The sequence below is a fragment of the Narcine bancroftii genome, chromosome 9, assembly GCF_036971445.1.
Source record: "Narcine bancroftii isolate sNarBan1 chromosome 9, sNarBan1.hap1, whole genome shotgun sequence".
Lineage (NCBI taxonomy): Eukaryota > Metazoa > Chordata > Chondrichthyes > Torpediniformes > Narcinidae > Narcine > Narcine bancroftii.
In genome coordinates this window covers 64,254,963-64,282,623 of record NC_091477.1, presented here as the reverse complement: position 1 = coordinate 64,282,623, position 27,661 = coordinate 64,254,963, and the positions used below count along the sequence as shown (strand labels likewise).

The following is a 27,661-nucleotide window of genomic DNA, read 5'->3' as shown; positions in this document are numbered from 1 at the left end:
ACAACAAATAATAAAACACCAGGTGAGGATGGATTCCCAATAGAATTCTATAAAACATTTAAAGATTTATTAATTCCTCCCCTCCTGGAAGTAATCAACCAGATTGATAAAACACAAAGCTTACCAGATTCATGCAAAACAGCAATAATTACAGTAATACCAAAGACAGGGAAAGATCCATTCGCACCAGTGTCATATAGACCAATATCTTAACACAGATTATAAGATAATAGCTAAACTATTAGCAAACAGATTAGCCGACTATGTACCAAAAATAGTAAATCTAGACCAAACTGGATTTATTAAAAAAAGACGAACAACAGACAATATTTGTAAATTTATTAACTTAATTCATGCAGTAGAAGGAAATAAAGCTCCAACAGTAGTGGTTGCTTTAGACGCATTGACACAGAGAAAACCTTTGACAGAGTAGAATGGAATTATTTATTCAAAGTACTACAAAAATTCAGTTTACCAGAGAAATATCTTCTTTGGCTTGGCTTCGCGGACGAAGATTTATGGAGGGGGTAAAAAGTCCACGTCAGCTGCAGGCTCGTTTGTGGCTGACAAGTCCGATGCGGGACAGGCAGACACGATTGCAGCGGTTGCAAGGGAAAATTGGTTGGTTGGGGTTGGGTGTTGGGTTTTTCCTCCTTTGCCTTTTGTCAGTGAGGTGGGCTCTGCGGTCTTCTTCAAAGGAGGTTGCTGCCCGCCAAACTGTGAGGCGCCAAGATGCACGGTTTGAGGCGTTATCAGCCCACTGGCGGTGGTCAATGTGGCAGGCACCAAGAGATTTCTTTAGGCAGTCCTTGTACCTTTTCTTTGGTGCACCTCTGTCACGGTGGCCAGTGGAGAGCTCGCCATATAACACGATCTTGGGAAGGCGATGGTCCTCCATTCTGGAGACGTGACCCATCCAGCGCAGCTGGATCTTCAGCAGCGTGGACTCGATGCTGTCGACCTCTGCCATCTCGAGTACTTCGACGTTAGGGGTGTAAGCGCTCCAATGGATGTTGAGGATGGAGCGGAGACAACGCTGGTGGAAGCGTTCTAGGAGCCGTAGGTGGTGCTGGTAGAGGACCCATGATTCGGAGCTGAACAGGAGTGTGGGTATGACAACGGCTCTGTATACGCTTATCTTTGTGAGGTTTTTCAGTTGGTTGTTTTTCCAGACTCTTTTGTGTAGTCTTCCAAAGGCGCTATTTGCCTTGGCGAGTCTGTTGTCTATCTCATTGTCGATCCTTGCATCTGATGAAATGGTGCAGCCGAGATAGGTAAACTGGTTGACCGTTTTGAGTTTTGTGTGCCCGATGGAGATGTGGGGGGGCTGGTAGTCATGGTGGGGAGCTGGCTGATGGAGTACCTCAGTTTTCTTCAGGCTGACTTCCAGGCCAAACATTTTGGCAGTTTCCGCAAAACAGGACGTCATGCGCTGGAGAGCTGGCTCTGAATGGGCAACTAAAGTGGCATCGTCTGCAAAGAGTAGTTCACGGACAAGTTTCTCTTGTGTCTTGGTGTGAGCTTGCAGGCGCCTCAGATTGAAGAGACTGCCATCCGTGCGGTACCGGATGTAAACAGCGTCTTCATTGTTGGGGTCTTTCATGGCTTGGTTCAGCATCATGCTGAAGAAGATTGAAAAGAGGGTTGGTGCGAGAACACAGCCTTGCTTCACGCCATTGTTAATGGAGAAGGGTTCAGAGAGCTCATTTCTGTATCTGACCCGACCTTGTTGGTTTTCGTGCAGTTGGATAATCATGTTGAGGAACTTTGGGGGACATCCGATGCGCTCTAGTATTTGCCAAAGCCCTTTCCTGCTCACGGTGTCGAAGTCTTTGGTGAGGTCAACAAAGGTGATGTAGAGTCCTTTGTTTTGTTCTCTGCACTTTTCTTGGAGCTGTCTGAGGGCAAAGACCATGTCAGTGGTTCCTCTGTTTGCGCGAAAGTCGCACTGTGATTCTGGGAGAATATTCTCGGCCAGAGAAATATATTAATTGGATTAAAGCATTATATAAGGGGCCATTGGCAAAAGTGACAGTAAATGGATATATATCAAAACAATTTAACTTAAGCAGATCAACAAGGCAGGGATGCCCACTATCGCCCTTATTGTTCGCGTTAGCCATAGAACCACTAGCCGAACTGATAAGAGCAGAAAATAAAATAAAAGTGATAAAAATAAAAGACAAGGAATATAAAATCAGTTTATTTGCAGATGACATTATAGTAGATATTTGTGATAAGACAGGGTTGTAATTATGGGAGATTTTAATTTTCCACATATAGATTGGGAAACACATTCTGTGAAAGGACTGGATGGGTTAGAGTTTGTGAAATGTGTGCAAGATAGTTTTTTACAACAATATGTAGAGGTGCCGACCAGAGAAGGAGCAGTGTTAGATCTACTGTTGGCAAATGAGATGGGTCAAGTGACAGAGGTTAGTGTTGGCGAGCACTTCGGGTCCAGTGATCATAATGCCATCAGCTTCAATGTCATTATGGAAAGAGAGAAATCAGGGCCAAGGATTGAGGTTTTTGATTGGGGAAAAGCTAGATTTGAGGAGATGCGAAAGGACTTGCAGGGTGTGCATTGGGACAATTTGTTTTATGGGCAGGATGTAGTAGAGAGATGGAAGTCTTTTAAAGATCAGATTTTGAGAGTGCAAAAGCTTTATGTTCCTGTTAGGTTAAAAGGAGGGGCAAAAGGTTTGAGAGAGCCGTGGTTTTCAAGGAATATTGGAAACTTGGTTCGAAGAAAAAGGGAGGCGTACATTAGATACAAGAAGCATGGAGTTAAGGAGATGTTTGAAAGATACATTGAATGTAAGAGGAATCTTAAGAGAGGAATTAGGAAAGCTAAAAGAAGGTACGAGAAAACTATGGCAAGCAGGGTGAAAACTAATCCAAAAGAGTTCTACAAATATGTTAATGGTAAGAAGAAAGCTAGAGACAAAATTGGTCCCTTAGAAAATCAGAGCGGAAAACTGTGTGTGGAGCCTAGAGAAATGGGGGAGATATTGAACAGTTTCTTTTCTTCGGTATTCACTAAGGAGAAGGATATTGGGAGATGTGAGATAAAAAAAGCAAATTGGGTAAATATGGGGAATATAGAGATTACAAAAGATGTAGTTTTAAGGCTTTTGAAGAATATAAAGGTGGATACGTCTCTGGGACCAGACGGGATCTTCCCCAGGACATTGACAGAAGTGAAGGAGGAAATAGCAGAGGCTCTGGCGGTAATTTTCCAAATGTCATTAGATATGGGGATAGTGCCGGAGGATTGGCGCATTGCGCATGTGGTTCCGTTATTTTAAAAGGGTTCAAGGAGGAAGCCTGGCAACTATCGGCCTGTAAGTTTGACGTCTGTGGTAGGTAAATTAATGGAGAAAATTCTTAGAGTACTTATAAACATCTGGATAGACAGGGTCTGATCAGGAGCACTCAACATGGATTTGTGGGAGGAAGGTCATGTTTGACCAATCTGATTGAATTTTTTGAAGAGGTGACTAGGAATGTGGATGAGGGTAGCACAGTGGATGTTGTCTATATGGACTTCAGTAAGGCCTTCGATAAGGTACCACATGCAAGGTTAGTTAGGAAGGTGCAGTCTTTAGGTATAAATTTTGAGATAGTCAAATGGATTGAACATTGGCTGAAAGGGAGAGGCCAGAGAGTGGGAGTGGATAATTGTCTGTCAGGTTGGAGGCCGGTGACCAGTGGTGTGCCTCAAGGATCTGTATTGGGCCCATTGTTGTTCGTTATATACATTAATGATCTAGATGATGGGGTGGTGAATTGGATTAGTAAATATGCAGACGATACTAAGATAGGTGGAATAGTGGATAATGAAGAAGGTTTTCAAGGATTGCAGAGGGATTTGGGCTGCTTAGAAAAGTGGGCTGAAAAATGGCAGATGGAATTTAATGCTGATAAGTGTGAGGTGCTTCATTTTGGTAAGAAGAATCAGAATTGGACATACGTGGTAAATGGGAGAGCATTGAGGAATACAGAAGAGCAGAAAGATTTAGGAGTGACGGTACATCGTTCCCTGAAGGTAGAAACTCACGTGAATAGGGTGGTGAAGAAGGCTTTTAGTATGCTGGCCTTTATCAATCATTGCATGGAATATAGGAGTTGGGAGGTGATGTTGAGATTGTATAAGACATTGGTGCGGCCTAATTTGGAGTTCTGTGTGCAGTTCTGGTCGCCTAATTATAGGAAGGGTATAAACAGAGTGGAGAGAGTGCAGAGAAGGTTTACCACAATGTTACCTGGGTTTAAGCATCTAGAGTATAGGGAGAGATTGGACAGATTAGGTCTTTATTCTTTGGAGCGTAGAAGGTTGAGAGGGGATTTGATAGAAGTATTTAAGATTATGAAAGGGATAGACAGAGTGGATGTGGATAGACTATTTCCGTTAAGAGGAGGAAAGATTAAAACAAGAGGACATGAGTTAAGAATTAAGGGGCAGAGGTTTAGAGGTAACATGAGGGGGAACTTCTTTGCTCAGAGAGTGGTAGCCATGTGGAATGATCTTCCGGAAGAAATAGTGGCGGCGGAGTCAATTGTATTATTTAAGAAAAGGTTGGACAGGTATATGGATGAGAAGAAGATGGAGGGTTATGGGCATTGTGCAAGGAGGTGGGACTAGAAAGGGGTGTTTGGTTCGGTGCGGACTAGAAGGGCCTAATGGCCTGTTTCCGTGCTGTAATTGTTATGTTATGTTATACTTAACAGAACCAGAAATATCAATAAAAGAATTACATAAGAAATTGAAGGAATACGGAGAAGTGTCGGGATACAAGATTAACGCAAATAAAAGTGAAGCAATGCCAATGAATAATGCGGATTTCTCAAAATTTAAGAAAGAATCACCATTCAGATGGCAAATGCAAGCAATACGATACCTAGGTATACAAATAAATAAAAACCTCGGCCATCTATATAAACTCAATTATTATCCACTAATGAAAAAATTACAGGACGACTTAGAGCATTGGAAAGACTTACCACTAACACTAATAGGAAGGATAAACTGTATTAAAATGAACATTTTCCCAAGGATACATTACCTATTTCAGGCATTGCCAATACACGTGACGGAGAAATTCTTCAAAGAGTTAAAGAAAATAATAAGGAAATTTTTATGGAAACCATGGAAAGGGGGGAAACCGAGGATAGCACTAGATAAATTAACAGAATGGTATAAACAAGGAGGCTTACAACTGCCAAACTTTAAAAATTATTATAGAGCCGCACAATTAAGATACCTATCAGATTTTTATCAAACAATGGAAAAACCAGATTGGACTAGATTAGAACTGGATAAAATAGGGGAGAAGATACCCAAACATATATTATATAAATGGGATGAAAAATTGGTACAATTAGGAATTCTCCAGTATTACATCATCTGCTCAATATTTGGAAGAAGATTCATGTAGAAAGGAATAAAACAAATTACCAACTACCAAAACTAATACTGACGCAAAATCAGCTAATCCCTTTTACAATAGATAACCTTTCCTTTAGAGAATGGGAGAAAAAAGGGATCAAAAGAATAGAAAATTGCTTTTCAGGAAATAAATTATTATCGTTTGAACAAATGAAGGATAAATATAATATAACTCACGATACAGTGTTGGCATACTACCAACTGAAATCCTACTTGAACGACAAATTGGGAAGCAGTCTGAGGTTACCAGAGGGAAGTAATTTTGAATATGTGATTACAGACAATGATAATCAAAAAAATTATAACAAACATGTATATTAAACTACAAGAAAAAGAGAATGAGGAAACAAATGGTAAAACTAAACAAAAATGGGGACAAGATCTAAACATAAAGTTAAAGAAGATGGGAGAACATGGGAGAAGTTATGCTCAGGAACTATGAGAAATACAATAAATACGAGGTTACGTATGATACAATATAACCGGATACACAGGCTATATATTACACCTCAAAAGTTAAATAAATGGGACCCAACAGTATCTGACAGATGTTTTCGCTGTAAAAAGGAAATGGGAACAACAATTCATGCAATCTGGACATGTGAGAAAGTGAAAAAATTTTGGGAAGATCTAAATCAGATATTAAATAAAATCACAAAAAGCAATATACCAAAAAAACCAGAGATCTTCCTCCTAAGTAACATTAAAAACAAATAATTCGGTCTTGATTTGGATGGTGCACAGAAAAGATTTGTTAGGATAGCCCTAGCTGTAGCAAAAAAATGTATTATGTCAGCCTGGAAATTAGAAGATAACTTGAGAATACAACAATGGTATATAGAAATGAATAAATGTATTCCATTAGAAAAAATAACTTAATTTAAGAAATAATATTACAATATTTGAACAAATATGGGAGCCATACATGAAGCACAATAGAGAAAACCTACCGGGGACATCTACCACCTAAAATGACAGAAGGAGAAGAGAATGAAAAGAATTGACTCAGTGGAATTTCTTGTTTATTTTTATTGAGTGGCAACATTGTTTGACGGGTTTAATGTATCTTAGATTCTGAACTTTAAATGAATGGGAGGGGAGGTAGGGAGGGTGGGATGGGAAGAGGGGGGGGGGAGAAAATCACACTGTATATATTTGAAAAGGAAAATGTATGTATCTTGATCAATGTGGTTTATAGTGTGAAAAATAAAAAAAATTTAAAAAAAGCAAGACATGTGATTCAGAAAGTAACAATTTTAGTATCATCAACCAGAGTCATTCAAAGACAGAATCAAAGTGACTTCAGGAAAGATGGTCACTTCTGCTGCTTCTCCTTGTCAAGAGAGGGCAGTAATACTGTGGCCATTGTAATGGTCACTTTTGACTGACCCATATATGGGGAAAGAAAGCACGATCATCTTGTATATGGATCATGACCATTTAGATGGTTGTTTCATCTGACCCTTGCCTGGGTCTTTGAAAGCATTGTGGAGGTCACAAGCTTCGTAACCCCTATGCAAGAAAGGGGAAAGCTGTGACAAATCAATTGTATGAACAAACTTTTCTCTGAAAGCAACTCAACAAGAATTTGTGAGGTATGAGAAGTCTGATGACTCGGTGTCTCAACTACTTCATAATTACTTCTGAACAACAGTTTTAAACGTTCTCCGTTTCAACACATGATTTCTAAGACTGAACTTTGAATTGACTTTTCAGAATTGTGCCGAAGTTGTAATGGTTTGGGTAGTTCACATACACACACACACACACACACACACACACACACACACATATATGTGGTCTGGGACATGCTGGGGTCAACTACAAGGTCACCTACATTTGGAGGCAAGTGTCTGTGAGTCAGGGAGGGAGTAATGGCTCCAGTCAGAGAGGGAGTAATGGCTCCAATGTGACATCTGTATATTCTTAATTGACATCATTTATAAATGGGAAGGAGAAGGCTATTTTGGGGCTTTGGAGTCTGCTACACCATCAGGAAAGCCAAGGTGACTTTTTCCTGCTGATCCATATTGATTTCTCTGGTTCCTTCATAATCTATAGTTGTCAGCTTCGAGTGTACTTAAATTTTTAATTTAAATTTTTTTTGTTAAATTTAGACATAGATCTTGGGTAATCAGAGCAAAGCAGGTAAAACAAGACGTAACTCAGAGAATCAGAACAATGGAAATCCAAGCCGGGATGGAAACTGAGTGCCAGAGATTCTGTTTCTCATGTGACGGGAGAAGAATAAGGATTTTGGGCCAGAGCTCAAATGACCATTAGACATGCTGGGCTGTAGGAGAGAATCCATCATTTTGAGGGATGTCATAATATCACATTATGAAGAATATTTTACTCCGTTGTTTCAAATTGTCGTTTACATTGGTGCAGCGGCTGTTAGGCACAAATATTACCAAAACATTTCAAGGAATTTTAGAACAGCACACATAATATTTAAGATTTCAGTGATCCAGTTCATAGAATTTACCAACAAAATCTGACAAGACCGATGCGGGACAGGCAGACACGGTTGCAGCGGTTGCAAGGAAAAATTGGTTGGTTGGGGTTGGGTGTTGGGTTTTTCGTCCTTTGTCTTGGGAAGGCGATGGTCCTCCATTCTGGAAACGTGACCTACCCAACGCAGTTGGATTTTCAGCAGCGTGGACTCGATGCTGTCGGCCTCTGCCATCTCGAGTACTTCGATGTTGGTGATGAAGTCGCTCCAATGAATGTTGAGGATGGAGCGGAGACAACGCTGGTGGAAGCGTTCTAGGAGCCGTAGGTGATGCCGGTAGAGAACCCATGATTCGGAGCCGAACAGGAGTGTGGGTATGACAACGGCTCTGTATACGCTTATCTTTGTGAGGTTTTTCAGTTGGTGGTTTTTCCAGACTCTTTTGTGTAGTCTTCCAAAGGCGCTATTTGTCTTGGCGAGTCTGTTGTCTATCTCGTTGTTGATCCTTGCATCTGATGAAATGGTGCAGCCGAGATAGGTAAACTGGTTGACCGTTTTGAGTTTTGTGTGCCCGATGGAGATGTGGGGGGGCTGGTAGTCATGGTGGGGAGCTGGCTGATGGAGGACCTCAGTTTTCTTCAGGCCAAACATTTTAGCAGTTTCCGCAAAACAGGACGTCAAGCGCTGAAGAGCTAGCTCTGAATGGGCAACTAAAGCGGCATCATCTGCAATGAGTAGTTCACGGACAAGTTTCTCTTGTGTCTTGGTGTGAGCTTGCACGCGCCTCAGACTGAAGAGACTGCCATCCGTGCGGTACCGGATGTAAACAGCGTCTTCATTGTTGAGGTCTTTCATGGCTTGTTTCAGCATCATGCTGAAGAAGATTGAAAAGAGGGTTGGTGCGAGAACGCAGCCTTGCTTCACGCCATTGTTAATGGAGAAGGTTTCAGAGAGCTCATTGCTGTATCTGACCCGACCTTGTTGGTTTTCGTGCAGTTGGATAACCATGTTGAGGAACTTTGGGGGGCATCCGAGGCGCTCTAGTATTTGCCAAAGCCCTTTCCTACACACGATGTCGAAGGCTTTGGTGAGGTCAACAAAGGTGATGTAGAGTCCAACAAAATAATGGTGTAGAAAATCACTGTGCCATTGTGTCATCAGTCAATGAATTTTGAGTCACAGTGGATCAATCTGACATGAGTCAGGGCAAGCACTTGCCCCGTGGAACTGTGACCAGTCAGTGCACACCTTGACACTTAGAATATGACGGCACAAGCACTAACACTGTGACAGGGCAAACACTAGCAATATGGAATCAGTCAGATCAAAAATTTCACCCCCATCAGTCCAAACTGATCCCTTGAAACCAGTTCAGGAAAACACTGACGCTATAGAACACAACAGTGGAATCAATGGCACTGGTATCAGTCAATGCAAATGTCACGTCAGTGCAAACACTGGCACTTGGACTATGACAGTACAAACACTAGATGCTATAGAACCAGCCAGGTCAAACACAGATATTGTGAAACCAGACTATATAAGAATTGGTAATGTGACACCAGTCATTGTAAATACTGTCAATGTGGCATCTGTCCGAGAAAATGTAATACCAGCAAGTGCAAACACTGACACTGTAGAACCCAATGGATTAAACCCTGACACTATGGCACCAGTGAGTGCAAAAACTGACATTCTGACAATACCAAACTGTCCTTTAGGTGTAAAACTGTATCCTCATTGCATTCATGAATGGGTAACCCCTTATTTTGCAAGATCTACCCTGCCAAGCCCCAGAATTTTGTACATTTTCATGAAATAATCACTCTTACTTTTAAAGTCTGAAAAACAGATCCAGATTCCTTATAATCTTCCACAACAAACTCACCTTCCCACGACTTAGTCGGTGCATCTTTGCTGAACTCCCTCCGTAGATAGACTCGTATTATACATTATAGTTGAGGTGTTATTACGCCTGGAATCTATTTAATTGGAGCTCATGTTCACTCTTGTACTCAAAGTTGCTTGTAAAAAACCAAAATAAACTATTTGTCTTCCTCTTGACTGCTTCAGGTGCCTGCTAATGGAATCACTAATTGAATCTTGTGAGCACCAACACTTTTCACTCTATCATCATTTAGAAATAGTCCAGCTTTGTATTTTTTTTATTTTCTTATTTTATTTTCTATCATCAGATGTGTATCATTCACTGAGCCTGTCTATGTTCCTCCAGAGCCTCTTTGAATCCTTCTTCCAGCCTAGACAGTTGCTCAGCTTTGTATCATCAGCAAATTTGGAGAAATTACACCTCATCCCCTCAAGCAAAGCACTGATATAGTTTGCCCTGGTGTGCTCTCTTGAGTCAGTGTTTCCTGCTGAGGTATCCCACTCCCAGGTAGAGAGTATCTGAAATGGGTAGGTGGTTGTCTTTGCAATCTTCTACGTCAAAGGAGGATGGAAATGAAGACCGAATACTTTTGAGACAAATAGATTCTTGATTAGAAAAAGTGTGAAAGGTTAGATTGGAATGCAAAGTTGAGATTACCGTCACATTTTTTGTTGATGGTGAAGGAGCTTCAAGTCGTCACTCCTAATTTGTAGGTTCATGTGCTTCCACTGCCTGTTTTCTTTTGTTATCCAGGACAGTATTTTATCCTGTAGTCCATGTCCTCTTATTTTTGAATAATTTGTGGTGTGACACATACTGAAAATCCAAGAGCAGCATACGTATCCATTCTGCTCATTGCCTTCTCAAAGAACTCCAAATCAATTTGTCAAATGCTGATCTTCCTTTCATAAATCCTGGTGACTCCACACAATTATATTATTATTTTTCTGGACTTTCATAGTACCATTTCCTTAATAATAAATTCCAGCCATTCTCCAAACCTTTGATCTCTGACTAACTTTTCTATGGTTCCTTGTTTTCATTGTCTTTCTTTCAAGGTTGTACTTGCATATTCTGCTTTCTTTTTCCATACCAATGCCTTCCTTTGCTGAAACCTGATTTTTTTTTTCCAATCAAACCTTTTGGCTTTTTTGGCAACATCAGATTTCCCCACTATGGTCTAATGCCACCAAATATGTCATCACTCGGTGCAATCATCAGTTAAGTCTGAACCTTGCATTGCAGTCCTTGGGACAGTGGGACAGATGTCAGTGCAATCACTTGGATTTCTCTGAACACAATCATTGGATCTGTGTTACACCCAGTCACATAGTCAATGCAATCACTGGAACAGTCAGTGTGTCCATTCCACAACGTGGCACCACTTTGTTCAGCCCCAAACCATTGTGGCAACAAACATTTCATCAATTAAATGAATCAGCATTATCAATGGATGAATTTCAGTGGTGTAACTTGTGCCAAATTGTTCCATTGCTTACACTAACCATTTGTGTTCATGACTCCATGTAACATGAATCATTACAGTTTGTGAAACAAGCCCGTGTAGTTATTGAGTATATGGGGACGGTATCAATTAGAGTAGTGTGACCCCCAGCCACCACAATTGTTGTGCCACATTGGAGGTTTAGTGTTGATGATGTGGTTGAACCATCACCAAGAAGTTCAAGCTGTCTCCTATTTCTTTTCTGATTCTGCATTGGGAAGGTAGGAACTTGATGAGAAATGTATTTTGTGACATTCCAGGCCAAACATCCATTCTCTGGCTATGTATAAATAAAAGGAAATAAAGAACGTGTCAATTCTTTTCTGGTTCCCAAGATGTAAGTTTCCCTCTTGTCTAATTGCTCACTGACAAAAGGCAAAGGAGGAAAAACCCAACACCCAACCCCAACCCACCAATTTTCCCCTGCAACCGCTGCAACCGTGTCTGCCTGTCTCGCATCGGACTTGTCAGCCACAAACGAGCCTGCAGCTGACGTGGACATTTACCCCCTCCATAAATCTTCGTCCGCGAAGCTAAGCCAAAGAAAAGAATTGCTAAGCCAATCATTTTTCACCTGTTCTCCACGTATTTTGGTTCAGATTCAATGATTTCGCAGTTCAGGGAAGGAGAGCTGATTTGTTTGGACTAGTAGTTTTCTAGAAATGTCAGCCAGATCCACTTCTACTTGAACTCTGTTACTGATTGATGGATATTGAAGGAGTTTCTGCGTGGGTGTCATATGCTGGGAAGAGCATGGCTCTCAGATTTCTCCTGTCTTGCCCTTGTGCCAACATTGGCATTCTTCAGGCTATCCCACGAGCAGAATCACCTCTGCTTTCACCCTTTTGTCTCCTTTTGTTGAGAGGAGTGAGCCCCAACCACAAACATTCCCACTGGGAATCAAATCAGTGACATTGCAATAAATCTTCCTCCCAGTCCTGTAGCACCTTTCTAACCTTTCCATAATACAGAAACCTAAACTGTTAATATTTTTACAATGATGGTCTTACCGAGACTTCCCAGATCCTCTTTTCAATTCTTCTCTTCAAAAAAATGTTTTTTTTTTTGGTTAATATTGTGTTGTTTTAAATGATTTTGCTCCCAAGTTCCTTGTCCCTCCATAGATGTATTTTTTAAGATGTATGTAATTGCTTTAACATTCCCACCACAGTGCAACACCTGTCCACGTTATTGCTTTCTATGGGAAACACTAAGATCCTGACAATAATGTTGTCATAATGTTTCCTGTGTTGTGTTTTGTCGCAGTCCTCCTCTGGATTCATTGATTACTGTCATCACATTTTGAAATTATACTTTCAATTCCCAAATCCAAATTATTTTTGTAATTTGGGAAGAACTGGGGGCGATGGGATGATCCTTGTGGAATATTGTGCCCTCCACTGGCCAATCTGGATGACTGGCTCTCTCTGTTTTCTAGAGTTTTTTTTTAATGGGTATTATTAAACAGTTAAATGTTGGGGATGGTATATGTGCACAGCTGCTTGCCAACTGAGTTTGGATTTAGGGCTTCCAATCTCCCCCAGCAGCGCTAAGTGCAGAGTGCAAATGTGATCCTACAGCGATGCATTTCTGTGATGGTCAGGTGTTGCACTCTGCAGAAAGAGTGGAGAGCTCTGGTAAAGCCCAGAGCACAGTTGTTCTCACTCTATCTGTGTGCTCCATTCAGGAATTATGTGCAGTGTGAACAGAGTGGTGAACCGGCACTTGCACCACAAGTACAAAGATGATCCATTGAACCCACTAGTCAAATGAGCCTTGCCAATTCCAAGTGGTATCTGCATTAATCACAGCAGTGCATCCACAGGGACCCCAGTGGTGAAAGCACCAGTGGTTGGGCAATTCATGAATCCCCATAGCCATTTTGCCCATCATGTACTGGTCTTTCCCACATTCCATGTGCACCACTGGTCCTTCCCATTCCACATAACCTGCTCATATCATATGCATTGTGCTAGCTGTCTCATACTGCACACTGGATTCTTCTCATAGTCCCTTTTCGAAGGATGAGCCTGTTGTGTAACTGAGGTAATGTTTGGATAAGTGGATTAATTATTTGCAGTACCCTTGTTCAGATAAAGAGAAATTCCTCTTCTGATGCAGAGAATGATATAAATAAGTAATGTTTTGCACTGTAGAATATCATATTGTGCTATCCCTGTGAAGTGATGGATATTGTTTGAAACATTTCTGTGATGTGCATTTACACTTCTAGTGCATTTTGCTTGAAGATGCTGAATATTAAAAGTTTTTTGTGATCTTGCTGTGGGTATCTACTTCACCGATCAATCCATGTGCAGGCTGGTTCTGATTTCTCTCCAGGGTGTGCACTAAAGGGCCAAACAGGCCAGGTGAACATTCACTCTGAAATGAGTTGCTGACTCTGTGATGTACATTTGCTCATTATCTCATTGAATAATGATCTGGTTTTCCCAAATACCTCTTTTATTTATGATCCTATTGGTATCCAGTTTAAAATGGCATTGAAAGAGGTTGGGGTTTGGTCCATGAGCAGTAGCCACAATACCCAGTTGCCCAGACCTCATCTCCAACCAACATCGTTATATTGTAATGACCCAAAAGGAGACCATTGGTGCTATCAGGTTGTTGCTGGCTTCAAAGGGAACAGTCCTATTAGTTCCCTCTCCTGTGACCCTTCAACTTCTGTCTCACACGACCATGAACTCCACTTTGATTTGCTTTGCCAGGAACCTACACTAAGGGGCAATTTGCAATCTATGGCCACATCTTTGGGAGATGGAAGGAAGACAGAGTACCCTGGAGAAACTTAGGCTGAACAGGAAGGACATGAAAACTCCACGCTGCCAACACCTTGGTCTCTGCACTTGTGATTTCAGTCGATAGCCAGACCATAATGATTGTTCACCAGGTGGGGAGGATGGGGGAGGAGAGGATATATTTCTAACGAGGTTGTAAGCCCAATTTTTCCCATCATGTTTACTTCTATGTTCGCGTGTATTACCTTTATTACACTCTAGGGAGAGAGAGAGAGAGAGCATTTGGGCAGCACAGTTGGCACACCATTACAATGCCAGCAACCCAGGTTCAAATCTTGCACTATCTATAAAGAGCTTGTCCCTTTTCCTCATGAACTGTGTGGGTTGTCTCTGGGTGCTCCGGTTTCCTCCAAAATTCAGGTTCATTGGGTGTAATTGGGTGGCATGCATTTTATTGGCTGGAATCTGCTTCTACCATGTTGTAAATAAGATTTAAACATTTATACATAAGGATTTGTTATAATTTCATTGCACTGTTTAAACTGGATGACAAAAGAGCATCTGGAAGCAATTGGATATGTACTTAAAACAGAGTGATGTCTCAGGGAAAGGAGGGGGATCAAGCATTGTGATTATTCCATTGAGTGGGTGCATGAACTGAGGGTCCAATTGTCTCCTCCTTTGCTGTGTGATTCTGTACTCCATGTAAGCACAGTGAGGAAGGAAACATGGTGTTGGCAAGGCCGTGTGACTGTCCGGTGAGGTGGGTGCTGAGTGCAAGTTTTGTAGTGTGAAATACCCTGATGGGGTGAAGGGTTGGATTGGGGTTTTCTGAAGCTGGCCCTCAGACCTGTGAAATCAGTAAGAGATTGGTCAGAAGAAGTCACGAGTTAATGGGGAGGGTCTGATTAGCTGGTCTGGGTATCTTTTGATTGTAGTTCTCAGTGGGACAGTAATACTGTCAGCAAGTGGTGCCACCCAGAACCATCAACACTTGGCTTGTGTGTAACTTTTTGACTCCATTATATTTGAAAACAGCTTTCCAATTATTCTTTGAAAGATAATTTGCCAGAAAGCTGTTACTACTCAACTGTTCCTACAGGATGACCTGAATGCACATTTATTTTGTGCCTGAATCTTGTTCCATTGGTGGCATAATATACCTCATTTTGATAGTAGATCCATAAATAGGAAACACCTTCTGACCAAAACTTGCTGACTTCAGTTTACTGTGGAGCAGACTTGTCAGAATCGTGATGACAGGTGTTCTTCAGAGTTTCCTGCCAATTGTGGAATGATGAAGTTTTTTTAACATGTCTTTGTCTTGTACTAACCCTAGTTCCCCTGTCTCTGGCTGTACTAGTACTCCCATTTTCAACACTTGCATGACTGAGCGCATGGCTGATCTCACCCCTTCCCCCACCTTCTCGAACCCTGACTCTGACATCACTGAGCTCGCAGACGAGCACCATGATGGGGAGGAGGAGGAGGAGCTGGAAGATGAAACCTTTCTGGATGATCCCTTTTCTGACTTGGGGGGAGACGAAGGGTACCAGTTCCACCATGATGGCCAGGACCCGTTTTACGACCGCTCACCCTGGTTCAGTTTAGTGGGAAGGTTGGTGAGGTCTCTAGAGCATGAAGGGAAGGGACTAGCTCTTTCACACTGAGATTAAAAACCTGAGTGACAAATAATCGCAAGCTTAATGCTGGAAGCCCCAGAATTTTCCTCTACCTTTTATGGTTCATACTGAGGCAGATTTGATTTGAGATATAGACTATAATATTCTGCAACAATTGTGGAATAATTATCTAGAAGAACAAAAAGGGGCAACTAAATAGCATTGGCGTAAATATTGTCGGTACCAAAGCAAAATTCAAATTTGTGTGGTCAGATAGAGTGGAATCCTGCTATATGCAACAAAGTGTTAATCGGCAGTAATCATAAGTTTCCTGGAATGCTGAAGGTTAAATATTACTGTTAGTCCATTGATCCTCGACTGATGGGGTGCTAAGTTTCGTGTAAGTGAGACTGAGCAGAGATTCCTGCAAATGATTTCCTCAGCCCATTGAAAGTAAGTCCATGATTAGCCCCTGGTTTTACTACTGTGCACAGCTGATAAGGTCCATGATGCCCAATGGACTCTCCAGTGTTTGGGAATTTAGAGCAGCAGCTTTCACTTTCTGCTCATTAACCTGCATTGTCCATGGTCAGAAACCCTTTCTTTCTCCTTGTCAATAAAATGCTTCAGTTGGATTTTGGATAGTGGGATCAAGACAACTAGGTTTGGATTTATAAATCTAATGAATGGAAATCAAAAATCAATGCAGCTAAACTGGTTAGATCTGGATGCCATTGTTCATCCCACAGTTGTATATATATGGATTCCATTGTATCCCTGAAAGGAAGGCTGCCTCCTAGTGGCTTCCTACTTGGCTGACAAAAGGACACTGCAGTGAGACTTGCACAATGCCGATTTTGTTTAGAAATTGTTAGCTCCACAGTCAGCACTTGACATGCACTTGATGGAACTAGAACTTTCAAGAAAAGCAGCAAGAATCTGCTCCTTCACCATAGATGCCCACTGGTTACGTTTAATCTCAGAACTTTACAATAATAAGCAGTAACTACTTACCTGCTGACTAAATAGTGCTCCAGTGAGAATTAGGAAAGAGAACATGGCTTCTGATGTGGCGAGAAGAGTGGTAACTAAAAGTTCAGTGGGAAGAAAACCAGTGAAGCAGGACAGAGGAAATGGGTGATATGGATGATGTCTTAAGTTGGTAGAGTGGGCTGGAGGGAAACGAGAAAAAATTACAAAGGGAGGCAGACAAGACCACTCAGAGTATTGCAAATAAGGTAAATATTTTGAATTCAGTGAATTAGAGGAATGAGAGATTATTGGAGATGGCCAAGGGCAGAGTAGTATGTGAGTGCACTTTAATGCTGGTTAAAATGTAAGGAGTACAATCTTAATAAAGTTCAAGTTTATTGGAGAGGAGAACAGTAAAAGTTTTAGTGAAATAGGTCTTAGTAGCAGTACACATGAGATGAATTGGTGTAGGGAGAGTTTAAAAATTATCCCGCAGATGGACTGGAAACACATAAGGGTGTGTGTGGGTCACTCCAGCTACTCTCCCCAGTTCCAACTGTGTAAGTTAGTCTTTAGTCCCTACCTCAGCTTCTTGAGTGCCCACTTTTGAGTGCCCACAGAACAGCTTCCTAAGGCTAACTTACACACCTGGAACTGTAATGGCAACAAAATCTCCAGACCAACATCATTATTGGGGAGCTTGAATATAATAATTCATTTTTAGTTGAAATATATTGTGTTGCTTCAAGTTTGGAAGCGTGTTTGATATCCTGAATGTAGACCAGTAGAATAACTTGGAGGATTTGTCCAGGTGTCAATGCAGTTGCCTTGTCAATTTTATATTTCATGGTCCACAACATTTATAGTTTCATCTGAGATCTTTTTTCACAGCTTTGAAGCCTTCTGTTCTCCCGATGAAAGAGCTTGTCCTTTTACCAGCTCATCTCAATAGGGCATGCCAGACGTTCTGAGTAGGTCATGCCAAGGCATTGCGACAAGGCATGCCTAGGCATTCAATATCCAAACATGTTATAGTTTTATCTCAATTGGCAATCTCAGCACAGCAGCTTTGGAAAAATAATAAAATAATTTTCTCAGACCGTGCACGCACGATGGTCGTGCTGTTTTGCAACCTGCTGTGCTGCCATTTTGAAAACTGCTGTGCCAGATGCTGGGTATCTTTTGTTAATTTTACAGGTGCTACAGTAGAAGCTGGCTCTACCAATGTTTAGCCAATATTTCCTTTCAACTGATGTTCTTTTTTTTTCCTGTGTTGAAAGCTTTATGTTCTGAGCATGCCACCTTTGCACCTCACCAATCTTGTTCCCAGATCCGTTACATTGGGCACCGTATATTCAGTCTGCTTCAAGTGTCTTGTCATGTCCAGGGTATCTCTTTGTGATTGTGCCATGAGTCACACAGATAGTTTTATTCATGTTCATCCAGTTTTAGATTGAACCTATGCTGAACTGAATGATTACTACGCTGTCACTGTCCCTGCAGCTAGTTGGACAAAGAAGGAGATGAACTGTGGAAAGAACCTTGTTATTTTACTTCAGTAAAAATGCATTTAATGAAACATTTCCTTGCTGATTTTGGGGTGGCAGCAGAATCAAGCAGAATCTCAAGTTGAAGCATCAACAGCCCACTTCCCTCCATGGATCCCAGCCCCACTCCAGAGTTCCTCCAGCAGTTTGGGGATTTTTTTTGCTCCAAGTTCCAGCATCTTCAGCCTCTTGTGCCTCCATTTACTTTTGTGTGACATTTCTAGTCTGCCTACTTCTGAAACTCACCTGGCCAGAATTGGGAAAAAGTAATTAGAATGGGCAAGTCAAAGCATCTTATGAGATTTATGAAATTTTTCCTCTCATTCCCCACTCCCACGTCCAACCTTTTCTCCTACAATTCCCACTGTCTCCTCAGGTTTGAATGTTGAACAGAAATCAGGCATATCCTCTGGATGAACCAAGACTCTCTTCCTCTCTCGCTCCTCTTCCCAGTTGGTAACCTGGTCAGATGCACAGGCAAGATTTGCATTCACCTCTTCAGCCACATATGAGTGATGTGAAATGAGTGGAGGGGCAAAAGTGAATGGAAGAAATAACTGAACAATATCAACCACTGAAAGTAAAATTTCAGGAAACTCAATGAATTACTAATTTTAATCAAACAAGAATGATAGCCATGAGTGTTGGAAATTAGATTAGTCATTGAGCCAATGGAATTCTCACCTGTGGTGACCATAAAATTGCCCATTAATTTGCCTTCACCAATGTGGAACATATTCAAATATTGTAATGGAGTCTCAGAGTAGTTATGTTGCAAACCATCTGGTGCTAACTCTTGGCAGCAGAAGATTCCTGACCACTTCACAGGAGCATGAACATAGTATTGATTACAATGAGATCCTGTATTCCAGAGATGAGCAGGAGGTCAACCTCAAGGCATTTACAATGGTACATGGAAGTGTAGTGCCCTGAGCCAACACAACTTCAAGATTGTTGCTTGTTCTGCACTCTGTGGCAGTAAGCTTCACCATTGACAAGTCTTTGCTGTTCGCCGTTCTCCAGATGACAGGGTCCGCTTCTAACCAGTGGCTCTCACACAACAGATGGATGGAAGCAGCCAATGAATAAACAATTTATATTTGAAATGTGACATCCTCCCAGATTTGGAGAGGAGAAATGCAGTAAAGGTTTGCTTCTAATTACTCATCTATATAACAAGTTAGCTTAGAACTTTAATGAACTTCCTAGTTCCTGGGAAGTTGCGTTGTTTTAAATAACCTAACCACAAGATGAAGACGGCCCTAGTTATGAAAAAAGACTAATCTGTGGATAACCTCAGATGCTTTTGGGTGCTTAATCTTCAACCTATGCTGAAGGTTATGTTTTGAACACTTGATAATATACGACAACATTTAGAAATCATTAAATCTTTAGAATTCAGGTTATTTATTATTTTTAGACATACAGCACAGTAACAGGCCCTTTTGGCCCACAAACCCGTGCCATAAATTTACACCCAATTAACCTATGTCTCTGGGGAAAACCCACGCAAACATGGGGAGAACGTACAAACTCTTTACAAACAGTGCCGGATTCAAACCCCAATACTGGAGCTGTAAAAGCGTTGTGCTTACTGCTGTGCTAACCATGCCACTCTTAAGGTGGCAAATAATTAAGAAAGGGAAACATGACCAGGTTTTTAATATTAAATGCCATATTTTAAATGCTGCCAATGAATTTGGGCCATGAGAACTGCAGGCAGTTTGTTTGCATCGCGCCAGTATAACATTGGAGAACAGTAGAGCATAAGAGCAAGAAGGGTTCCCGAAGGCCTCGGCCACTGAAGGCTTCCTGATGATGTTGGAGGTTTGGATATGGAGCTCAGGTTGCCGACGGATTGAACATGGGTCCGTGCGGCTGCAGTAGCCTCGGGAGTGTTGGACGTGTATCCACAGACACTCTGTGACTCGCTCTTACTGTCAGGGGTGCCAGGTGACACTAATGGTGACTCCTCTTCTGCTTGCAGCAGGCAATTTCATGTAATATTACATGTTCTGTGTGATTACATGACAAGAACAGACTTGAACTTTGAAGCTTTAAGTATTGCCAGAGACTTTCTAGCTCTTACAAAAGAATCCCCTTGAAATGTCATGTCTGCACACAGCAACTTGGCCCTTTTTGCCTCCCTTTATATCGGGGCAGTGTCTCCTCTGCCTCCATTTCCCACTGGGATTGTGAAGACTTCATGTGACAAGAAAGGGCAAAATGGCCTGGTAAAATTGTAGTATTTATCTGGTTAAGTTTTGATCTTCTGAGTACTATTTCCCACTCTTTTTTTAAATGGGAAAATGTATAGAGGAGGCAACGGAAGCAGTGTGAGTCCCATTCAGATTTTGTTTCTCTTGAAGCAGACTGAATCCACTGGGATCCAGTATGGGTGATCATACTTAATGCTACTGAATATCTTTTTGTTTATGTTCTTTTTATTACAGATGTTTTTATGTCCACAAAGTTTGCTTGATTGCAAGGCAGCAGTGACTCCCTCTGCCTCCCACCCCCACCCCCACCCCCATGCTGATGTGACTTGTTGACTATTTTGGTACTATGTGTGTGGTTGTCTCCAGTTTCTCTCACCTGGCTGGCTGTGGCTGGCTTTTGATGCTGCTTTGTTTTGCTGCTTTGCTTCCTGGCACTGTGGCGTGCTGTACATGTTGGATGAAGATTGCAGGTGGTTCTACTTTGATCACTCAGGGACTTTACTCCTTATTCCCTTCCCCCATGCAATGGAATATTTTTTTGACAATGGCCTTCTTTCCGATTCAGTAGCCTTTGCCTGAAATGTAGTGAATGAAAAAGGTGTAATTCACTGTTCCTTTCACTCATTGACTGGGTTGCTTTATCCATTCCCTATTCATGTTTATGGCTGTGAAAAATCTTCTCTGCTATGGCAAGTTGTCCACTGATCAGGCCTTCAAGAATGAATCAATGGTGAAATGATTTGAGAATCATCAACAGTTTGTGATGCCTGTCTATTTAACTTTATTGAGGCTTGGATGATAATGGGATCATTGTGATGCCTGAACGGGCCTAAGCCAAAGAATGTGGCACATCTCTGCATATCAGCAGAATCTTGTTTCATGAGCACTTCGCTGTTTGCTTCAGAGCCGGATGCAAAACTTTCCAAAGTCTAACAGTTCAAGTTCCGACAATTTACAGAAGTGAAACAAATCAGCAGATAACATCAAAACAACGTCATCTTGGGAAGGCCACATCTGAGAAAAGCAATCCCATTCACTGTTGGTTAAAGGAAATTGAGATGGTTTTTTTCAGACATGAAGAGGCTAGCAGGCAGAGATTGGCAGATTACAGATCCTCAGAGAGAAGCATGATCTGTTTCCTGCTTGAGTTATCAAAGAGGAGTACAGTTCTCATGGAGAGAGGTTGGTCGGTCCATCAGTGGATGATACAGTGGAAATAATTCTACGTTTGTTCATCACCTATTCCAATTCTTGCCCATTTACAGCTGTGCCCCCAGGTTGGTTTATCAGTTCCTGGGAATTCTGTAGAGCCACCAACTTTAGGGAAAAGTAAATCACGAAAAACTGTAGAGATCGTGGTTGAAATAAAGAACACAAAATGCTGGAGAAAAGCAGCATGTCAAACAGTTTCCTCTCTGTGGCATAGCTGACATTTCAGGCTTGAGCCCTTTCAACTTCCAGGATGCTGGCAAACCAGCACAGTGTTTTTGTTTCTCAGGGCTGAGATTTCCTTTGGAGCTAACACTGGATTCACTGGCTTGGCAGCAGTGGGCTCAGTCAGTGAGCATTTCTAGACCATTCTTCCTGTCACTCTTGCTGTGTTGCTTGTCAGATTTATGTCTGGTGGAAAGGTTCTCTGCCTAGCCCACAGTACAGGCTCATTCTTGGAAGATTTGCCAGGTTTCTGGTCATCACAAGGAGTTGAAGCACCAAGCCTCTCCTTGTCCACTCCATGCAAAACCTGATGGAACGTTGCTTTTGGCAGTGCAATGCCACCACGTGTCCTCGTTGGCCAATGAAGCAGGGGGTTGAACTGTGCTTGCCTGGCTTTCGGGACTTGGTGGGAAACTTGCCCCACTGAAGCTTCACACAGCAAGGAAACTCCTGGGGCAGATAGGGCTTTCAGCCTGACATTTCCATGTGGACCAAGTCAGCATTCTGGGCTGTTTGCATTTGCCTGGATTCTGTTAATATCTTTCTGAACCAGCCTGTCCATAATTCTCTCCAAATGTCTCTTAAACATCAAAATCAAAGCTGCTTCTGCAACTCCCTCTGGCAGCTTGATCCAGATACAGACCAGCCTCTGTGTAAACAATTTGCCCTCAGGTCCTCCTTTAATCTCTCCCCTTCCACTTTAAACTTATGTCCTCTAATGCAAGAACCATTTAATCTCAGGAAACGAGTGAGCTTTCACTCCATGGAATAAAGATCCAGCCTATCCAACTTCTCCCTGTAACTGAAGCACCTCCACCCTGTCCCGGGAGCATCCTGATGAACCTTCTCTGCACTCCTTCCCATATTGATATTGACTGATTCTTCCAACTCCAGGAGGAAAATGTATGGGGTGATCGATGCAATTTGATCATGTTCACCTCCTTGTTGAGAAGGAATGCACAATGGGAGCAACAGTTCAATGAGTTCCTTCCTTCTGAGGGGATCTGAGGAACTTGATCACCCCGGCAGTCGTTGGAATCTGACCATGACTGTGGCTTTTGAAGGAGGGTACTTTTAGAACATTTATCTACACAAATACTAGAATTGCCAAGGCACTGTAGGCTGTAGACCATGCTGCTAACTAGGGTGGGTACTGAGTGGTACCTGAGGGTCAGCATGAAAATATTGGGCTGAAAGGGCTATCTCTCCATTATATGGTTAGGGATTGAGCTCCCTGAATTCAATATCAATGTGGCTCTGCAAATGCTACTTTTGCCTTTGAGTCAGTCATTTGTATGTTGATGGCTGCTTCTGAATCTCCAGTGATGTGACACCATTAATGTGGTGAACAAAAAAAACAATCTATCATGAAGTTGGATGATGGTCCTTCAGTTCAATGTCATGGGCTTTTTGTGTGCTCTCTTGACTAGTGATTCATTTTAATTGGGAGTTGGATAGTTGCAAAAGAATTATTTGGCTGGCCAGGGATGAGGCATCCTGCTCTCATGGCAGCTTGTCCAATCTGAAACATGTCACACTCTTCACTGTCTTTGAGTATCCAGAAGAAAGCATCATATTTTCATGAACTTTCAACGGACAAAGCAAGTGGCCAGCACTAGTTATAGGACAGAGGTGGTGTTGGATGGAGAACATAATGCTTTTGTCCTTGACCAGAACCCATCGCAAAGGGAGCCAGCTGATTGCACATGACCACTACATTCTGTCCTGTGGGATTTGTTCTCATCTGTGCCAGCATGCCTCAGTCTATTCCAATTCCACTAACCAGGGCCGCCCTGAGAATTAGCTGAGTTCTCAATTCAACCTCTCCCAAACCACACACGATATCCTGAAAATCCGACAGGAGGTAACCATCTCCACTGGCAAGCAGAATAGATTTTGCCATGACAGCTGAGCCCGCATCTTTCCAGCACCCAGTGGTTTAGTACAAGGCACGACTTGAATGGTGGTGCCAAAGGGAGCAGCAGTCTATTCCACCACCCTAAACACTGGGACAATCTGACTGGACTCAATCTTCAATTGAACTTGCCAACCATAAACTCCATCATGTGGACACAAACAGCTAGGGATACTTGCTACAAAATCTTGGCACTGCCACCAGCCGACAGGGTTGACATGTGACATCTAGACCATTCAGGCCATCAAATTGGTGCCATCTGTGCACCATGACTCACCATTTAGGAAGAGAGAAAAAAATACGTAAATACCAAATACCAACAAAGTGGAGTGACTGTAAATAAAGTAAGTATCACATTGCATCCACTAAAAAAAGGCAAAAAAACAAATCCAAACCTTCAATCCTACATGTTCTGCAAGTAACTGTTCTTTCGCATGGTCTTGTGGAGTAGGCCTCCATCGTCGTAACCAATTCCAGTTGCAATTGATACAACCAACAATGCCACGCTTTCTGACAGCTCCAACAGTAAAGTCCCTGAGCCGATGATGAAGGGTAGAACCACCCATGGGGAAGGTGATAGTCGGGTGGATTGGCTGATGTACTCTGTGTTCTTCCTTTCAGAGCATTCGTTTATCTCAGTAACCTGTTATACCCAGTACCACTGGTGCATCGCGTGGCAGTAGTCAGTGAGAAGGGTGAGGTCAAAGGGTTTCTACGTGTGGCTGTCCAGGCCATTTCTGGTAAGTGAGAAAGTGTGAAAAAGTAAAGACCCTGGGACTGGGTGGTACAGTGGATCACACACTGACCTTTCACAACCTGGAACTGGGTGGTCCAGTGGGTTCCACACTGACCTTTCACACCCTGGTACTGGGTAGTACAGTGGGTCACACACTGACCTTTCACACCTTGGGTCATGCCGGCATTAGCAGAAAGGAAAAGAACAGTATACAGAACGATGTGGAATATGTTTGGTTACTCTTGGATTAAATCTATCAGAAATCAGTCAAAAATGCAATGAGTTTAAATGCCATGTTTATTTTCCCATTTGTACTTATGTCCAGCACAATGTTGGTTCAGTGTGGAAAGTAAACCCATGGGACATAGAACACTACAGCATAGTACTGGCCCTTTAGCTCTCGATGTGCTGACCCATATATTCCTTAAAACTACTAAACCCTCCCTACCCGTAACCCTCTATTTTCCTTCATTCAGGTGCCTGAATAAGGGTCTCTTAAATGCCCCCAATGTTTCAACCTCCACCACCATCCCCAGCAAGGCCTTCCAGGCACCCACAACTCTCTGTATCATAAACTTTCCCCTGATGTCTCCCCTAAACTCCCCTCCCTTAACTTTGTAGATATGTCATCTGGTGCTTGCTGATCCTGCCCTGAGAAAAAGATGCTGGCTGTCCTCCCTATCTATGCCTCTCATAATCTTGTATACCTATATTATGTCTCCTCTCATTCTTCTACACTTCAAAGAGAAAATTCCCAGCTCTGCTAACCTTGCCTCATAACTTATTTTCCAATCCAAGCAACATCCTGGTAAATCTACTCTACACCCTTTCCAGAGCTTCCACATCCTTCCTGTAATGAGGTGACCAGAACTGAACACAATTCTCTAAGTGTGGTCTCACCAGAGATTTGTTGAGTTGCAACATGACCTCTCGACTCTTTAACTCAGTTTCCCTATTAATGAAGCCCAGCATCCCATAGGGCTTGTTAACTATCCTATCAGCCTGTGCAGTGACCTTGAGGGATGTATGGATTTGGACCCCAAGATTCCTCTGTTCATCCACACTCTTAAATAATTCGACCATTAACCCAGGACTCAGCCTTTGGTTCGTCCTTCCAAAATGCATCACCTCATACTTATCCAGATTGAAATCCACCTGCCACTTTTCTGCCCATCTCTGCCTCCTGTCCATATCCTCTTGTAACCTTCAACAACCTTCAGCTCCATCCACAACTCCTCCAACCTTCATCTCATTTGAAAACTTACAGGCCCATCCATCCGCCTCTTCATCCTGGTCATTTATAAAAATCACGAAGAGCAGGGGTCCCAGAACAGATCCCAGGCAGAATACTTCCCTTTCACTACTATGCTGTGCTTTCTTCCTACATCCATTTTTTATGCATACAGCTAATTTTCCACTGATCCCGTGCCTCATGACTTTCTGGATGAGTCTCTCATGGGGGACCTTGTCAAATGCCTTGCTAAAATCCACATAGACCACATCTACCATCTGACTGCTAGGGTGGCTGATAACTCCAATGATATGAGATTTCACTTGGTGTGTGAGCCTTGAATGATCTCCTGCATATTTCATGGCACAATTTGAACATGGAGTTATTTAGATCACATTGAAGAAGCCTTTCGTGATTATAAAGCATGCAGTTCTAGAAAGATAATACAGAGGTTAGCAAAAATATTGCACAATACAAAAGTATTGTGGGGTTTTTTTCTACTTTCAGCTGATGAGGAAGCTCCGGATTATGGCTCTGGGGTTCGACAGTCTGGAACAGCTAAAATTTCTTTCGATGACCAGCACTTTGAGAAGGTAATGCTGTTTGTGAGTTCTCCTTTTCACTCTCACTTTCTCAATCACATTACAGCTGGTTTACTGGACATTCTTATATATTTTTTTAATTTAGACATACAGCACGATAACAGGACATTTCAGCGTGCCACCCAGTTTGCACCCCATTAATTTGCCCGGTACGATTTGAATGGTGTGAGGAAACTGGAGCCCACAGTGAAAACCCCTGCAGACATGGGGAGAATGATCAAACTACTTACAGACAGGGCAGGAATCGAACCCCGGTCCAGTCCCGATCGTTGGCGCTGTAAAGGCTTTGCGCTAACCGCTACACCAACTGTACTGTCCTGGTCTGTTATGCCATTGCCTGTTACCCACCTTCCCCTCATTCCCATCACCTGCTCCCAATTCTACACACTGGGGGAAAATGCACAAATCCACCAAGGTAACACTGGAGGTCAGGGTTGTACCTGGTCCCTGGAACAGCGAGGCAGCAGGTCCACCACCTGCCCTATTGCCTTGTTATAATTGAATCAGAATGGAGGGGGCAGATACTTTACCAACAACACAAACTGAGCAGGGAGCATGAAATTATTTTAAGGAGACATCAGTAGTTGACAGGAAGACTTGCCCACTTCAACCGTCTCAGGAAGTGGAGTCACTGTTGTGCCTTCCTGACAAGTAAGGAGATGTTGTGTTTCCAAAACAGGACACTATTTAAGTGAACTCCAATGAACTTAGTGCTCACCCCTCAGAGTTGTCGATGTATAGAGGAGGGTAGTCGTTCCTGGTCCTCCTGAAGTCCATGAATTTTGTCTTTTTATTTTTGCGAACTGTTTTGAAAACTGTCCAGAAAATTCTAATTTCCATTGCTTCTATCCTTGGCATTTTTTGTAATCATTTCATACTGTCAGCATTTGTTGAAGTCGTCATAATACCCCCCGCCCACTCGTTCCTCTCAAATATTCTTTGTTTTGAGAGCTTCTGCGGGGGTCGGTGCTGGCCCTGCTGCTGTTCGCCATTTACATTGAGGATTTGGAAGAGGGGACAGAGTGTAATGTAGCCAAGTTTGTGGATGATACTAAATTGAGTGGAAAAGCAAATTGTACAGAGGATGTGGAGAGGCTGTAGAAGGATGGAGTTAAGTTAGGTGAGTGGGCAAAGGTCTGGCAGATGGAGAACAACGTTAGTAAATGCGAGGTCATCCACTTTGGTAGGAAAAATAGAAGAGCCGATTATTATTTAAATGGTGAAAAACTCCAGCATGCGGTCATGCAGAAGGACTTGGGTTTGGTTGTGCATGAACCGCAAAAAGATGGGTAGCAGGTACAACAGGTTATTAAGAAGCCAAATTGAAT

The 27,661-nt window shown here is 42.3% G+C and overlaps 1 protein-coding gene across 3 annotated transcripts in view; it reads left to right on the top strand.

The window, feature by feature from the left end:
- The window catches only part of kif1aa (kinesin family member 1Aa), a 381,215-nt gene that overhangs the window by 233,279 nt on the left and 120,275 nt on the right, over positions 1-27,661 (top strand). For all 3 annotated transcript variants that reach the window (XM_069899341.1, XM_069899340.1, XM_069899343.1), the window contains 2 exons: positions 24,386-24,504; positions 26,239-26,324. In XM_069899341.1, the coding sequence (XP_069755442.1) occupies positions 24,386-24,504; positions 26,239-26,324 (205 nt within the window). The remainder of the gene's footprint in view (positions 1-24,385; positions 24,505-26,238; positions 26,325-27,661) is intronic.